Source organism: Choloepus didactylus, chromosome 5, assembly GCF_015220235.1.
Source record: "Choloepus didactylus isolate mChoDid1 chromosome 5, mChoDid1.pri, whole genome shotgun sequence".
Taxonomy (NCBI): domain Eukaryota; kingdom Metazoa; phylum Chordata; class Mammalia; order Pilosa; family Megalonychidae; genus Choloepus; species Choloepus didactylus.
Genome location: NC_051311.1, coordinates 57,456,356 through 57,472,141, shown reverse-complemented (window position 1 = coordinate 57,472,141; position 15,786 = coordinate 57,456,356). Strand labels below are relative to the sequence as shown.

Genomic DNA, 15,786 nt, shown 5'->3' with positions numbered 1-15,786 from the left:
TTTTTAAGACTTCCATTAAACAAGGTGTTCTAGTTTGCTAATGCTGAGGAATGCAAAACACCAGAGATGGATTGGCTTTTATAAAAAGGGGGTTTATTTGGCTACACAGTTACAGTCTTAAGTCCATATACACATCAGTAATCGGGTACCTTCACTGGAGGATGGCCAATAGCGTCTGGAAAACCTCTGTTAGCTGGGAAGGCACGTGGCTGGTGTCTGCTCCAAAGTTCTGGTTTCAGAATGGCTTTCTCCCAGGACGTTCCTCTCTAGCAAGCTTGCTTCTCTTCAAAACGTCACTCACAGCTGCACTCAGTTCCATCTCTGAGTCAGCACGTTTATATGGCTCCACTGATCAAGGCCCACCCTCAATGGGTGGGGCCATGCCTCCATGGAAATATCCCATCAGTTATCATCTACAGTTGGGTGGGGCGCATCTCCATGCAAACAACCTAATCCATACTTTCCAACTTAATCCCCACTATTATGTCTGCCCCACAAGATTGCATCAAAGAATATGGCTTTTTCTGGGGGACATAATACATTCAAACTGGCACACAAGGAAACAAATAAATGGGACTTCTTCTGCCTTAGATGTCCATCCTCTACAGTCAAAAGCAGTAGTGATTTTCTAAGGTGGTAAAAATCTAAAATCTCACTTGCTTAGAAAAATGTCTTGCTACCTACCAACCTGGATATAAATTTTGCATCTGTGAATAAGCCTTTTTATATTTATTCACTAAACTTCATGTTCTCCATTGACTAAAATTGTTCTAGGTTCCATTGAACAAGACAATTCTGGTTCTTGGTATCCTGAAAGAGAAGGGAAGATTAAGTTCTATATATGTGATTTTGTTTTTTTCTAATGCCTATGTGCATCAAAAAAGGGAAAGATGTTTTCCATCGTTAATTTTTAAAGTTACATAGTCTTATATGTTAAGACTGATTTTAGCTAACTTCTTTTCATATTAAAGCAGGAGCTGCCTCTAGTAAGAAGACTCTCTCTGGGGTACCAGCACACCTGGTTCCTTCCCCAAGGCGCTTGGCGAAACTGCAAGCAGATGGTCAGATAACAGAACATTTCTCTGGAATGCAGACGCAGGCAAAGGTGCCTGAAGATCAGAACCTGGCTCATTCCCAGAACCACGAATTGAATCAGGAGGGAGAAACCCATAAAAGAGAGCTTTCTCTCAATAGCCATGCCAGTTCTGAGCCTCCTCAACAGCCCAGCTCATCAGCACTTGATATTCCCCAGCAGACCCAAGACTTATCCCCAAACCAGAAGGTAGAAGATGTCCAACAATCAGATCTTTCTCCAAAAACATTGACCAATAAGACAGATTTCCCTGAAAATGAGACCCTGTCATCTGAGGTGAAAGCAAGTGAAGCAGGGCCGTCCTCTGCCTCTCCTTCCCAAGCGTCTCCACAGCAACCCGAATCACTGCCAGCCCGCGACCCTCAGCCGGACCAGGATGAGGAATCGGGGGAGGCCAAAGTGCTCCCTACCAATCCCCCTCCATCCGAACCTCCACAGGGGCCTGGCCCAACTTCCCTCAGTCCTCAGATAACTCAGGATGAGGAAACTGAGTCGGCCAAACTTCCGCCCAGCAGTTCTTCTCATCACAGTCCTCCACAAGATCCTTCCCACCCTGACTCAGCAAAGGAACTTGAGCCATCTCTGGGAGATTCTCAACAACCTCTAAATAAAGAAAACTCCCAAACAGAAGTTGTCCGGGTCAGTACTCCTTACCCAGAATTGTCACCTCCCCAACACTTATCAACGAATACAACACAGATGCAGGGCAGGGAAGACCCCATGTCTTTGCTTCCTCAGAGCCATTTGGCTCCCACCAGGCTGCCGCAGCCTCAGACACTCGCTCCCCTCCAGAGTAGGAGGCCCACACCCAAACTCCTCTCACCCAGCAGGGAAGAGGCTTCAGGAACAGCCTCTGACCAAAACTTGACTCCCTCTCCCAGGCTTCTGCTATCTCAGGAAGGAGACACCAATAAACTTCCTCCCATCAGCCTTCCCCACACCAAACCTCCAGAGAATCTGAGCCCCAATCCCGCCCCAAATCCTCAGCAAGTCCATAAAGTCAGTGAGGTGAAACTCCCTCTTATCAGTCCTCCCATCCAGGAACAAGCACCACAGCACAGTCCCAATCCGTCCCAAGAAGAGGAGGCACAGAAAATTAAGCTCCCTCTCATTGCTACTCCTTTCACAGAACAACAGCTGCATCAGAACACAGAGGTTCAGCATAATTCAAGGCCTGCAAAGGAAAGGAAAACTCCTAACGTAGGCCACTCCTCCAGCAGGAAGATTCCAGATATGCTGGCTTCACCTCAAAACCAAGAGCCAATGCAGCAGACAGGAGCTAGAAAAAAAAAACTCCGTATCCAAAATGAGACAGCTAAAGGACCACCACATCTGAAAAAGGTGCCGCCTGGACGCCATCAGACAGCTTTGCAGATAGAATCCCATAGTAAGCAGACTGCCAAAAAGGGCCTTGATCGTCATAACTCCAGCCCTACTCTGAGTCCTCAGAGGAACCAGAGAAGAAAAGTCCATAAACAGGAAATTCCTGATCCACCCCACGCTGAAACACTGCCTAACAATAGCGAATTACAGGGAGAGAAAAGTGAAAAAGTCCATCATTCCAGAAAAAAGGTCCATACCAGCCTCCCCCAAAATGACCAGGTTCAGAATGTGAGTGTGTCCAAAAAAGAAACATCTTTGAAAAGAGAGATTTCTGTAAGATTATCTGAAGATAATAACTCTACTCTTAGTGACGACCAACCAAGTCAAGAGGGTCAACTCCCACACAAGAGACCTCACCAGAGTAAAAAGGCCTCTCCAGAGTCAGTACAGGAGAGCTCTGCTCCTGTGGAAGGTCCAGTGAGAAAAGAACTGGTTCATGAAAAAGAAAGTTCTCAGAAGACAAAGACTTCTGAGCCCACAGAGCAGGAAAGCATTGTCCCCACCCAGCAGCCAGTAAAAGAGACACAAGCCCATAGGGGGACTAGTCAGACCAGAGAGAGCTCTGTCCAAAGGGACAATGCAGTTGTGACCAAGCAGCAACCCAAAGAGAGACGGACCCGAAAAAATGGAGGGATGCCAGAGGACAAAAACCCTGCCACTCCTCAGAATCAATTGTCTGCTGAGGAGCAGGGCAACCAGAAAGGAAGATTGCGTGCCAGGGGCAGTCAGAGCACCAAGATTTAACCCATTCCTGAAGCCATCAGGTCGTTTACATCCGTGAACTCCTGAAGTGGTGCTGTCACGTAATGAAAGGCTAGGGCTAGGGTTATGATATTATACAGTGGCTTTCTCTGCAACCTCAAGTCAGCACAGGTGGAGTGGCCATGAGGTCCAGCCATTGGATTCTTAGAAGGCAGCCAATCTTTGCACTTCTGTGCCTCTTTTGTGGCTAGCCATTATAGCCTGGAAAAGCAATTCCTGCAGAAAGATGCAGCAGCAAGCAGTTCCTCTGATGGGCCAGTTTTGAAGGGTAGTGTCAGCAAGGAACCTTTGTGTCCAGACATGAATTCCAACATGAATTCCAACTCTAGCTTAAGCAGTGTCAGTGTCGTATTGAATTAAATTTTGTTCTATTCTTTAGGAAAATCCACTTCTAGATTAGAAAATTCTTTTATGCCTTTATGAGGGGTTCAGAAGCAAAAAGAACTCTGAGAAAGGAAGGCTTTGCTCTTTCCAGGTCTTGGTCTCTCCCACAGAGATTTCAAATCCACAGTTAATCTGTGGGAATCTTCTGAAGAGAAGAGGACAAGTTCTTTACTTGCATGACATTGTGATTGAATGCTTCAGATTTGCATTGGTATATAGTGCCTGAAACTTGATTTTGTTTGAAATGTGTTTCAAACTGAATACCTTCCTTTTCTCTCTGAATAGGAATCTTATGTAAATTATACCACTCCTTCATTATGCCAGACCATCTGGTTGAGTCAGTTAAAAGAACTAGTGGGGAAAAAATGGAGGCAAATCAGTTTTTCATTTATCTATTCATACTGTCAGGATTCTTTTGCTTGCCAGTGACAAGGAGTCCAACGTGAGCCAGCTTATGTGAATTTATTAGCAGGGAGTAGAATATCTCACACAGCCAAACTATGGCAAGGGCAGAGGTGCAGCTGGGCCTCAGAGGGACTGGGAGCCAGTTATGGAATATAACAGAGCTCTCATCATCTCCTGGACGTTGTTGTCTCCAAGATTCTCGTCATTTCTCGGGCTCTCATCATATCCAGAATGCTCATAATTCCCAGGTCTCTTGTTATCTCGTGGACTCTTGTCATCCCCAGGACTCCCATTGTCTCCAGGATGCTCATCATCTCCTGGACTTTCATCAAATCCAGGATTCTCATCATCTCCAGGACTCTAATCGTCTCCAGGACTCTCATCATCTCCAGGATTCTCATCATCTCCTGGACTCTTGTCATTTCCAGGACTCCTATCAACTCCAGGACTATCATCATCTCCAGTACTCTTGTCATCTCCAGGCCCTTGTCATCTTCTGGACTCTTTTCTAGGACTCTCATCATTTCTCATCTCTTTGTTTTTCTCCACACTGTGTTCATTTTTTTTGAATACAAATGACTAAATATCAGTTTCCACACACAGTAGGGAACTTGGCCACCAACAGATCTCAGATTTAACATCTGGCAGTTCTGACTACTAGAAAAGGATTAACTTGCATGTTCTTCACTCCTAAGATTAAAAAATAATCCGAGGGAAAGGCTCTGATTGATCCAGCTTGGTCAGGTGCTCATTCGTAAACCATCTACTGTGGCTGGGGGAAAGCGTCACATTTAGACACCCATTGGTCCCACTCATGTATGGAGGTTGCATTCCAAGAAAAGAGAATAATTGTTACCAGAGCAACCAATTCAAGAATCGGCCCTTAAAATGTAACACATATTTATTGAGCACTTACCATGCTAAACTGTAATTTGGCTGTACTGTTAAAATGTAGTTGATGACTAACTTTCAAGTGTTTAGTGGGTATTGGTGGTGTACCAGTAGTGTGTCTGAGGCTGGGACCTGGGAAAATACCAGTGATTCCCAGGAGAATGCTTTACTTAGGGGTGCAAAGCTAGCTATCAGAATGCTTGATGAATAAACCATGTTCTAAATGCCTTTATGAATGTGTCTTATATTACACAAAAGATATGTTTCCACCAAATTGTGTCTATGTCAAATATTATTTTAAATGCAGTAGAGGATATTGCTATTTTTAAAATCCAGGATGTAGGAATCCTCTTGTAAAATTAAGAGCCTGTATAAAGCTAGTAATTACCCTCCAATTTAAGATTGGAGTCTTAAGGTGAATTTTTAAACACATATCATAACTTATTTTTCTTACTAGTTCATTCATCCATCAAGCATTTATTGAGCACTTCCTACATGCCAGGCACTATGGTAGTTGCTAGATGTATTGAGATGATTGATGATGACATTTCAAGGAGTTCACTTTTTATCAAGGGAGACAGATAAGACAGTTCATTATGACATCATGAGATTAGGGCATCTGGAGTCCCAGAAGCATGTTAGACTATCCCATGGATGAGAAAACCCGTTTATGAACTTTTCCAGAATGTCATAAGAATACCATGGGAGGACACTGAATTCAGCCTGGGATGAGAGAATTGAATTAGGAAACACTTGCAAGAGAAGTGCTTGGAGAAGTCATCAGGGGTGTGCTGATGGCAGCAGGGGAAGGCTTCCCAGAAAAGGCAACAGCATACACCTAAGCCTGGTGGAATGAGCAGGCATAACATCTTCCAAGGACCCACATGCCATGAGAGTAGTAGGTTTATGTAGAACCAAAGAGCTTTTTGTGCTATGCTAATAAGCATGGAAACTTGATCCTGTAACAATGGGGAGCATCAAATGTTTCAGTTAGTATCTTTGAGGGATCCATCTAGTGGTGGTATAGAGGATAACTTTAAGGAGGGAAATGGAGGAGGCAGCAAGAATGGCTGGGAAGCTATTGCTATAGTCTGGACAGGATGGTAAAAGGCTTGCAATAAGGCAGTGGTAGCAGGATGGACAGATCCAAGTATTTAGATTGGATGTAGGAGGAGGGTAGATTGTAAAAGAGAGGAAGAAAATAGGATATCTATCCATTTTCTATGAGCTGATATGGGGACACTTTAAGGGACACCAATACCTTATGGGAAAAACTGGCAATTTAATTGGCTGCTTCTTTAGGCAACTGTTTCTGAGGTTCCTTGAGGCATTTGGAGTTGCATTTTCATTAGGGCACTAATGAGAAGTGATAAATCAAATTTCCTTCATCTGACTTGGAGGAAGTTCTAGTTCCTCTTTCCTGAGATGTTTGATGGTGATGTTTTTTGTTTGTGTTTGTGTTTTTGTTTTGGTGCAACTGGATAAAATTTTGATTGCAGTCAGAGGCAAGGAGTAGAAAATATTAGCAACTCCTTTGACCAGTGAGAGGTTTTTACTTGCCCTGTAATATGATTAGTGATTTTTTTTGGTTTAAAGGAAATTTCCAATTTTTAGATGTAAAATGTAAATATTTAGAAATGGTCTTTTTCCATCTACATTTACAAAGAGTATATCACGTCAGTTTGATATGTTCCTCAAGAATATGATGTCTTTGGGAAAAAATTGTGTATTTTAGTCATTCTATTAGCTAATGCAATCTTCAACTTCTTTAAAGAAGTTTGGCACCTTACATTCAAATAAACAGAGACAATAGTTCCCCCCAGGCATGAGAACTTTTGTCAAGAATTTAAAGAGCTAAATCTATTATTTTAAAAACCTCAAAACCTAATTGGACAAAGGGCATGATTGGGCAATTCACGAGAGAAGATATAAAAATGACCAATAAGTATGTCAAAAGTATTCAATTTATTATAAATTAAAATAAAATACCCTTTTCTTTGGGTGCCAAGTTGGTAAAGATGGAAAGCAAATTTATGCCCGTTCTTGGTGAGGCTGAGGGCAAATGGACCTAGAATTCTAATTCAAGAATTATCATAAGGAAATCATTTATGTGTAGAGTTGTTTGTTTGAATTTTTTTAAATAGCTAGATTACTTTTAGTTTTTATTATCTAATGTGATTTTGAAAATAAGTTATAATACAGCTAAATGCTAGCATGCTACGAAGCCATGATAATCATATTGTAGAAGAATATTTAATGAAAGGAAAATATTCATTACATATTACTTTTTTTTAAAAAGCAGGTTTAAGAGTTATGTCTCATATGGCTCTAATTGTTTGCTGTGAGTTGTTAGATTATGGATAATTTTAATATTTTCCTTTATGCTTGTTAGTAATTTCTAAATTTTCTACAATGAACATTTATTATGAACTCAGAAAACGTTACATAAAATTAAATTCACACACACACACACACACACACACACACACACCCCCTTTGCCATGTGAAAGTAGCAGCCTTGTGTTCTATTTAGATTTTGCATAAGAAAGAAGTTTCTAAGAGTTAAAGATGATGCACAAAGGAAAAAGCAGGCTTACTCCAAAAGTCATCACATAGAGGTTAGACTCTGTGATACTAACCTTATAGGAAGTCTTTATAGATGGGGTGATTAGTTGGCCTGGATGAAATGTAATTCCTTTCATGATCTACTCTCCATTAGCTACTAGTGCTCTGTCTGATGGCTATGAAGAATTCAGCACTCTGTTTTTATTAAATATAGGGCTTACTACTAGAAAATTGCATGTAGTTAGTACCAGAACAGTAGGGTGCAAACTCTTTAGATCAGGATTCATAACTCAGTATACATTTTTTTATGTTTTTTTTTTTTCATTTTTATTGAGATTGTTCAGATACCATACAATTATCCAAAGATCCAAAGTGTACAATCACTTGCCCCTGGGTACCCTCATACAGCTGTGTATCCATCACACTTAATTTTTGTTCAATTTTTAGAAACTTTTCATTACTCCAGACAAGAAATAAAGTGAAAGATGAAAAAAGAAAAAAAGAAAAGGAAACTCTAATCCTACTAGGTATACATTTTACAGTATCATGCCCTACTCACACACACCTTGGAAACAAAAGTATCTTAAAACATCCTTACCATGTTGATGCACTCTGATGTTTTTTCTATTCTGCTCAATTTCAGTTTTTTGTTTTTTTTTTAAATGCTGGCCATGACCTACCTAATTGAAGTGACAATTTAGTTTGCAACCTGCGGTTTGAAAAACCCTGCACTGAGTGCCCTGGAGCTTTGCTATGGTGCTGCCCTTAGAGGCCTATTACCAGGCTGTCTCCCTGCTCTGGTTGCCAAGTGAGGTTTGATGGGTCTGAAATCTTCTCTGGGCCCATAGCAAGGATCCACTGTATGGGAAGTTATGTTCTTTGTGAATATTAGGGCTTGGGATGAGAGATATCCAAAATTCACATGTGTAGTAATAATTTCTTATGTAAAGCTAAAGAATAAAAACTTCAAAACAATCTTAATCAAAGTGTTTTCACCGCTAAGTATTTACTGACTCCCTTTCTTTTGCTCCATGACAACCCTGAAAATCATCTTACCATAAAAAATTTTCCAAATTCCACTTCAGCTAATTGCACTATTTATGTTGTACCTAGTACAGTATGTCCACAAGTGACTTTAATTGCTTAATTCAATTTGAAATACATAATTCTAGAAATCACTTTTATTTATTGACCTGACATTCAGAGCAGAGGCTAAGAAGAGCCTAACCCTCTCCTGGTGCTGATGGATAAATGGTGTTAGAAGACCAAACCTGTAATCTGAAAGGTGATTATGAGAGTGCAGCCATGATTAGCAAACACTGAAGACCCTTTTTAAAGATCATCAAAAGGTTGTAACCTTAGAAATTCATGATTGCAAGTAACACTGAAAATCAAAATCACTGGAAATTCCAGTTCCCTTACATTCTAGCTGTGAGACCTTGGGCAAGTTACAGTTTTCTCATGTATAAATTAGAAATAATACCTTCCTTATGATTGTTGTGAGGATTAAATGAGCTAATTTGTGGAAAGCACCCAGAGCAAATTAGTGTTTGTTAGTATTAACATGTAAGCAGCAGACAATTTTCACTTTAACAGTAATTGGAATATTTACTTGAACACTGTTCAAGCTAAGTGGAAATGTTGGTAAATAGAATGGTCTTCCCTGGAAATCCTTTAAAAAACGTTGAGAGCGTGCATTTAATTAAGGGGCTTAGATAAAATTAGAATAATCTTGGGAAGAATTGTTGTTCAGCAAAATGTTAAGATCAAGAGGTTCTTTAATGGGCATTTACAGACAGCATTGCAGCTTGGAGAACTGAGTGGGGAGACCTCAGTTCTAAGGTTTATTAGTGATACACATGTGAAAGATTTGTAGTAGCATCTAACACAGAGTACACAGTTGATGAATGCAGTTTATTATTTTACTAATGTTATTTCATTATTGGTGAAATCAAGAGCATTTGTGTTCTGGGTTTCAGATGGTTAGATGGTCAGTGCCATCAGGTGACTTGTCTCAGGAATGAATAAACTACCAGATGGTGGACATTCTGTTTTCTCTTTATGGTGAGTTGAGAGGAAGACTGGCTTCCATAAGCCACCAGATCTAAAGACCCTCAGGTTCCAAGGACAAAGGCAGAAAAGCAAAAAGAAGGAAGACACAACATATCTTTGCTGGAAGAAGTGACCAGTAAAATAACATTTTTAGAAGTTGTTTTTTCAGGATGAGCTCTTAGCAAAGCAAAGAACACACTTACCAGTGTTGGAGGTGTGGGGTTAGGTGGCAATCACATCAATAATTTAATTATTCAAATGAGTGGCTCAAAGGGGAGGAAACCCCTTTATTCAAGCCCTCTGAAGTTTTTTTATCTGATTTTCTGGAAATCATTGCTACTGTCTTCCTCTCCTCCCCCTTTCCCAAATTCTGTACACGTACAGAGCTTATGTACCAGGCTTCTGCTATTGAACTTGTCTGTTTCATCTCCTGCGAAGTGTCAACTAACTACTTCATGATAAACGTATTCATTCGTTTATGAAATCCAAGGCACTATTTTTATATGTTTTGATTGGGACATTCTGGACACAGTGCCCAAATTTTGAACCTGTTATTTCATCTTGACTGAAGACATTTCAGAGTAGGAGTTTACGTGGAAATAAAAGTTTTTGCATCTCCTCCTTTCTGTGTGAAAATATACATTCATCTGCTTTCTGTTTCCATGATGTAGAATTTGTTCCTGTTTAAATAGCTGATTACCTTTGATTGGACACTCATAGATATAGCACTTTATTGTTAGAATAGTTTAATAAATGTGTTCATTTTGCCATATATGACATGAATGTTATACTATATTTCCTTGGACTTATATGGTAGCTTTCTACTATAAAAGCATATTTTCTCTGGAAAATTATTATAGATATTGTAGAATTGTAGAAATGATTATTTTTTTCTAGTTGCTATTATTCCTTTCTTAGAAGCACAGACAAAAAAAGACTTGTAAGATCCGATTCCATCTTGGAAAAAACAGCTTCTTTTTGGCACTTTTGTTTTTGTGATAGCACTTCCTTATGAAGTTAACTTTTTCCTCCATTTCCCACTACAAATTCTTTAATTATCCTATTAAAAATAAATATTTTTAATTCTCTGGCAGATTATTGTACTTTAATTTGTTTCAAGCCCCTTTCATGGTTACATATTTCAGTGGTGAATCCCTTTTTAGGAATTTCATAAGTATTTGCCTTTTTATATATGTGTGTGTATTTAATCATGATAGATATAACTTGCATTTTTTTATTTACAAAAATCCTCACTGCTACCCTAAATAAACATTTTTTTTTAAAGCCCTATTTGGGTGGGGGGAAAAATGAATGAGTCTGAAGCCATTTGGGCATCTGAGGACTTTTGTTTGAAAGTTAAAGTCTATTTCCAAGTCCTCCATTTCCAAGCACTTTTGAAGAGAGATTCTTTATATTTTTTTGCAAGGTTTTATTTAAATGTTAAAAAAAGTTTATATTGAGAGTGATCAGTCTTATGTATTTGGACAGGAGAGAGACTAAATTGCTTCACTATACAGATAGTCTTATCAGTGCAGAACAATTGGCCATTAAAGTAGGGATTTTTCTTTCTCAAAATATTTATAATTCAATTCCCAAATAACTTTTTATTACCAATTATTGAAATTTCTATGTGCCTATAATACCAGATCACCAACATCTTTTTTTCTCCTTTCTTTTATGCAGTAAAAGGCTTTGTTTAGTCTGTGTGATGCTATGATGTTACTAGATATACCAATTTTTTATTCTTAGGTATGTGGCCTCTACTACATCTGTTGTTTACTTTGGATTCTAAGCTTATTCTTTTGAAATGTTTCATACACATTGTTTTGACTCACTTGACTCTGAAAGAATATAAGTCTAAACAAAACATTTAAGCCATTTAATTCATTTGAGATGTAGTTCTGGTTGCTCCAAATATTTCATTTATTTTTCCTGCATTTAGTAATGATACTAATCCATAAAATAACTTTAAAATCTGCCATGCCTCATTAAATTCATTTATGCTTCATTGTAGATGTTTAAATAATTCTAACTAGCCTATATACTGAAGAACTTGGTTCTTTTTGTGGACTGTAAAGCAATTTTTTTTCAATGTTGCCTCAAGATTGACTTTAATTTAGATACTTTGTATAAAATTCCATTATGAAGCTTAGTTGCAGGGTATTATAACATTGGTAATTTAATTTTTTGGTTTTTGTTTTTAATTAGGGTGTAAGATCTTTTGTCCATTAAAATATTAAGACATTAGACAATATATTAAGAATTGCATGAAACCCTTTATTATAGGAGTCCAAGTCATTAAAGTGGTGGCATTACAATGTAGTCTAATAGTAATCCAACATACATTATCTTTACTCAGAATGCTTTGTTGCTAAGAAACAATTAAGAACACTAAATAACACAGCCACATTGTATCATTGATTTGTTTACATATATATATATGTATCGGATCTTTTGTATGGAAATTATTTCAATGAGCATATTTTCCATTTCTTTAATTTGTATTTATTTTTTTGAATCCATCTGATGTTTTTCATAATGGTCTGTCCTTAGTGTTCAATCAAGGACATGTGATTTTTTTTTAGGTGAGCACAGATCCACCCTCCATTTCACTTCTTTTGCTTGAGTCTAACCAAACTCTACCATAATTCAGTGATGTCAATACGTGCCATTCGCCTTATGCCTGATATGCCCACCCCCAATTATTTGAATGCCTTTCTTCTTTAGATCTGTATTCAACCATCACCACACCCAAGAGGGCTTTCCTGACTCCATGTCACCTTCTCTGGCTTCCTTTTCCCTCATTGCACTTCATTGTGCCTGATGTTGACTAAGGTATTATTTGTCTGCCACCAGCTTTAGAATGTAATTCCCACAAAGGCATTATTGCTATATTTATTTACTGCTATGTCCAAAACATCAGAGCACTGTCTGGCACATAGTAGGTGCTCGGTAAACATGGGGCAAATGACTTTCTTGTCATAAAGATTTAATAAAGAATGCTTCTACGTGCAATTGTCTCATTTTATCACTTTCATTATTATGAAAATAGCTATTTCAGCTTCCCTTTTCAGGTTGCTTTGTTACCTGGAATTCCTTGGATGTGGACTTGCCTGTATGTTGCATACGTTGAGTCTCTCTCTTTTCTCAAGACAGGTGCTGGGTTATGGAGATTTAGGCTTTGCTCAGCAAGGGTTCTGTGGCTTTTACCAATCTGCAAGAGCTGTCATCTTTTATTGGCTTTGGATTGCCACACATTATGGTGGGAGTTCAAATTCAGATCTCATACCAGCACACAGCACAGGATTAGAGTCCAAATTCCCACAGGTGTCTCTACTCTCAGTCCAGGTGAAGAGTCTGTACCCAGGGAAAGTTGCTAGGCCTATGGACTGAGATTTCCAGGCACCCCCTTTCCAGCTTCTCACATTATCAAAGAGCGCAGGTCTTGTATGCCAAACACACAGGACTCTGGCCTCTCCTTCCATCCAGGTGCTCAAACCTCAGTCACTAAGGCAAGTAACTGGTCCTGAGACACTGAGGTCCGCTTGGCATCAATTTCCACACCTCTATCTTGTAGTCTCCATTTCTAGCATCTGGAAATTTTTCTTTCTTCGGTTTTGAATTTTGCTCTGCATTAAAAAGAAGACAAATTTCAGTTGTATATTATCTAGTATTTCCACATCTGCATAGTCAGCCATATTGACTGAAGGTACAAGTGGAAACCATTTATCTTAGCATTTTAAGCAATATTTCTGTAAGTGTTGATGCTCCTGGGTATCGAAAGGTATTTACACTTGGGTCCTCTGTAGATCAGCAATGATAGAAATTTAGATTCTTTATTTTCTGGGTCTCTGGACATTCTAATATTTTAAAGGAAACATTAGACATTTATAAGTGAATTTTGTTAAGCAGTGATCTCATCGTCCATTCCATTCTATTTCTTCTTTGCTTTGCACATTTTATTTTATTTTTAACCTTTCAGAAATTTGTCAAATGGAAAGTAATGATAAGGGTGATTTTTCAATTAAGTATGTAGAAGCCATTGCCTTTGCCAACGTTTTACTTTCTTTAATTCCATTCATACGCCTGTATTAATTGAACACATGGTATACTCATAGCAAGAGTCTACTAGGTGCTGTGGGCTGACTTGTTATGTTATACCTTATTGTTATTATTTTATTCCAAAACTCATATTTTTATTTATTTTATTTTCAAGTTAAAAATGCACAGATTTTTAAGTGTACAGTTGTTGTGTTTGGGCAAATCAAACTCTAAAATATTTTTATCACTCCAGAAAGTTTCCTCATCCCACTTTAAGCCTTTTATTTTAAACTTTTTTGTTTCCCTACCAGATGTTAAGACATCTCACATGAAATCTGAAGAACCTCCTAGGAAGCTTACTACTTTGAATACAAGTGATTTCCTGGATTCTACATACAGAAACTACTTTGTTAAACTGGGCACCAAACTTGCAGCCAGCAAAACACCAGCGGTAAGGGAAGGACAGAGGGGGTGAAGCAGTAGTCATCATTACAATGTCAGACAAAAACGGGATTTAATACTATGAGACTAATAAATTTCCCCAAAACTATGCTCCCACTGGTGTCAGCTATAGACATTATTTTTTAGTCTCTTCTTACACCCCTAAGAATAGGCATTAGTTCTAAAATTAGGATATTCAGTACAAGATTGAACTGAGTACCTTTCCCCCAGGCTTTCTTCCCAGTGAAAACCTGACACTCTTGGAACTCTTCTATTTAGCAAGAGTAGAAAAGCACTATCATAAAATAAATGCTGTAAAAGCGGCATTTCAAGGGAAACATTACTTTGTTGTTGGGTTATAGTTTTCAGTGTTCTTGTGCTGAACCTCAAAAGGGAGTAGTACACTTGAAGAGAGTCTGTGTTTTATAGCACGGCATTATTTCAATGAGTCACATAACTTAGTCCCAACTCAGTTCTCTGAGAACTTACAGAAATCAGCATGTACAGTAACATGAAATGCAGAATTGTGTGTGAATTCAATTGTGCTCATTTTCCATTTGCATTACTTTTTATGTGATGATCCTGGAATACAAGGAGGGCTAAATAATTGCAATTGCGATCCACAGCAGAAGCCACGAACTTTTATTTTCTCCACTCCTTGGTTGTGTTTCCTTTAGGCTAATCTGTTCTAAGCAAATAATCACATCATCTAAAGTTGGAATCATCAGCAGTGGTCAAGAAAGAATGCGACTTGTCACTTGAGACAAAATGCCCCCGACTGTTTTATATCCAGGCACAGCTATACATTTTACTCAGATTAAATCACAATATTTGCTGGGTGTTCTAGGCTCAAGAAACAGAGACTCATTTAAGCCAGAGGAAATTCCATTATAAAGAACACAAGGAGTTGGTCAGGAATTAAGTACAGACCTCACCAGAAATGGACCTAGGATTGGAAAGTAAGGTGCAAAGCTCCTGTCTTCCAGAGGCTTTGGTCCCCTCAACACTGCGTCTATTTCTCCTAAATTCTGTTGTCCTCTCTCTGCCTGCCAGCCTTCTCCACTCACTCACAGGTTCTTCTCCCATGACCTCTTGGCTTTATGCCCACAGTTCCCCGCAACTTCTGTCTTTTTTATTCACATAGCCAACTTCAAGAGAATCTGAATGGCCCAGCTTAACTTTTCAAACTGTGCCACTCATGCATATTAGACTGCTTGTCCAGTCACCTGTAGCAGGGCAAAGTGTAGTGCCACTTTGTACCAATTACGGCAATCTAAACGGCTATAAACAGTAGGGATTTGTGCCATGACACTTGAGTGCAGGAAACATCATATTAATCCAAAAGAATTTAAAACTGGAATTGTTCCCCTCCACCAGGATTTGTGGGAAATCAAATATCAGTCACGAGGAGTAGAGCTCACCTCCCTCCTGCATTAGTTCAAGAATCCTGAGGTTTACACCACAGTGGAAAATTAGGGAAGGGCCTCCATCCTCCAGACTATCATGGTTACCATGGAGATGCTCCTTGTCTAAGCCTCTGTGTTCCATTCCAACCCAGTGGCTCTGATATTCTCCATATCCTCTCCCATTAGCAGGTTTACCTAGTACTTAACCTGGAGATCTTGCCATACCCTGGGGTGCTGTGTGGTCATGGACGAGTAAGCCAAATTGAATAAGGGTGGGCCTGAATCCAACATGGATGAAGTCCTTGAAAGCAAATGAAATTGGACACAGAAGTAGAAGCCAGAGAAGGACAGAGACAGTTGCCT

General features: G+C 39.0%; 1 protein-coding gene across 3 annotated transcripts in view; it reads left to right on the top strand.

Moving 5' to 3' along the window:
* Nucleotides 1-15,786, top strand: part of LRGUK (leucine rich repeats and guanylate kinase domain containing) — a 129,221-nt gene that overhangs the window by 69,099 nt on the left and 44,336 nt on the right. For 2 of the 3 annotated variants that reach the window (XM_037836131.1, XM_037836130.1), the window contains one exon: nucleotides 975-5,505. In XM_037836131.1, coding sequence (XP_037692059.1) covers nucleotides 975-3,220 — 2,246 coding nt within the window. In that variant the 3' untranslated portion in view covers nucleotides 3,221-5,505. Of the gene's footprint in view, nucleotides 1-974; nucleotides 5,506-13,887; nucleotides 14,028-15,786 lie in introns of those variants that run through there. The other variant, XR_005216953.1, reaches the window with a different exon arrangement.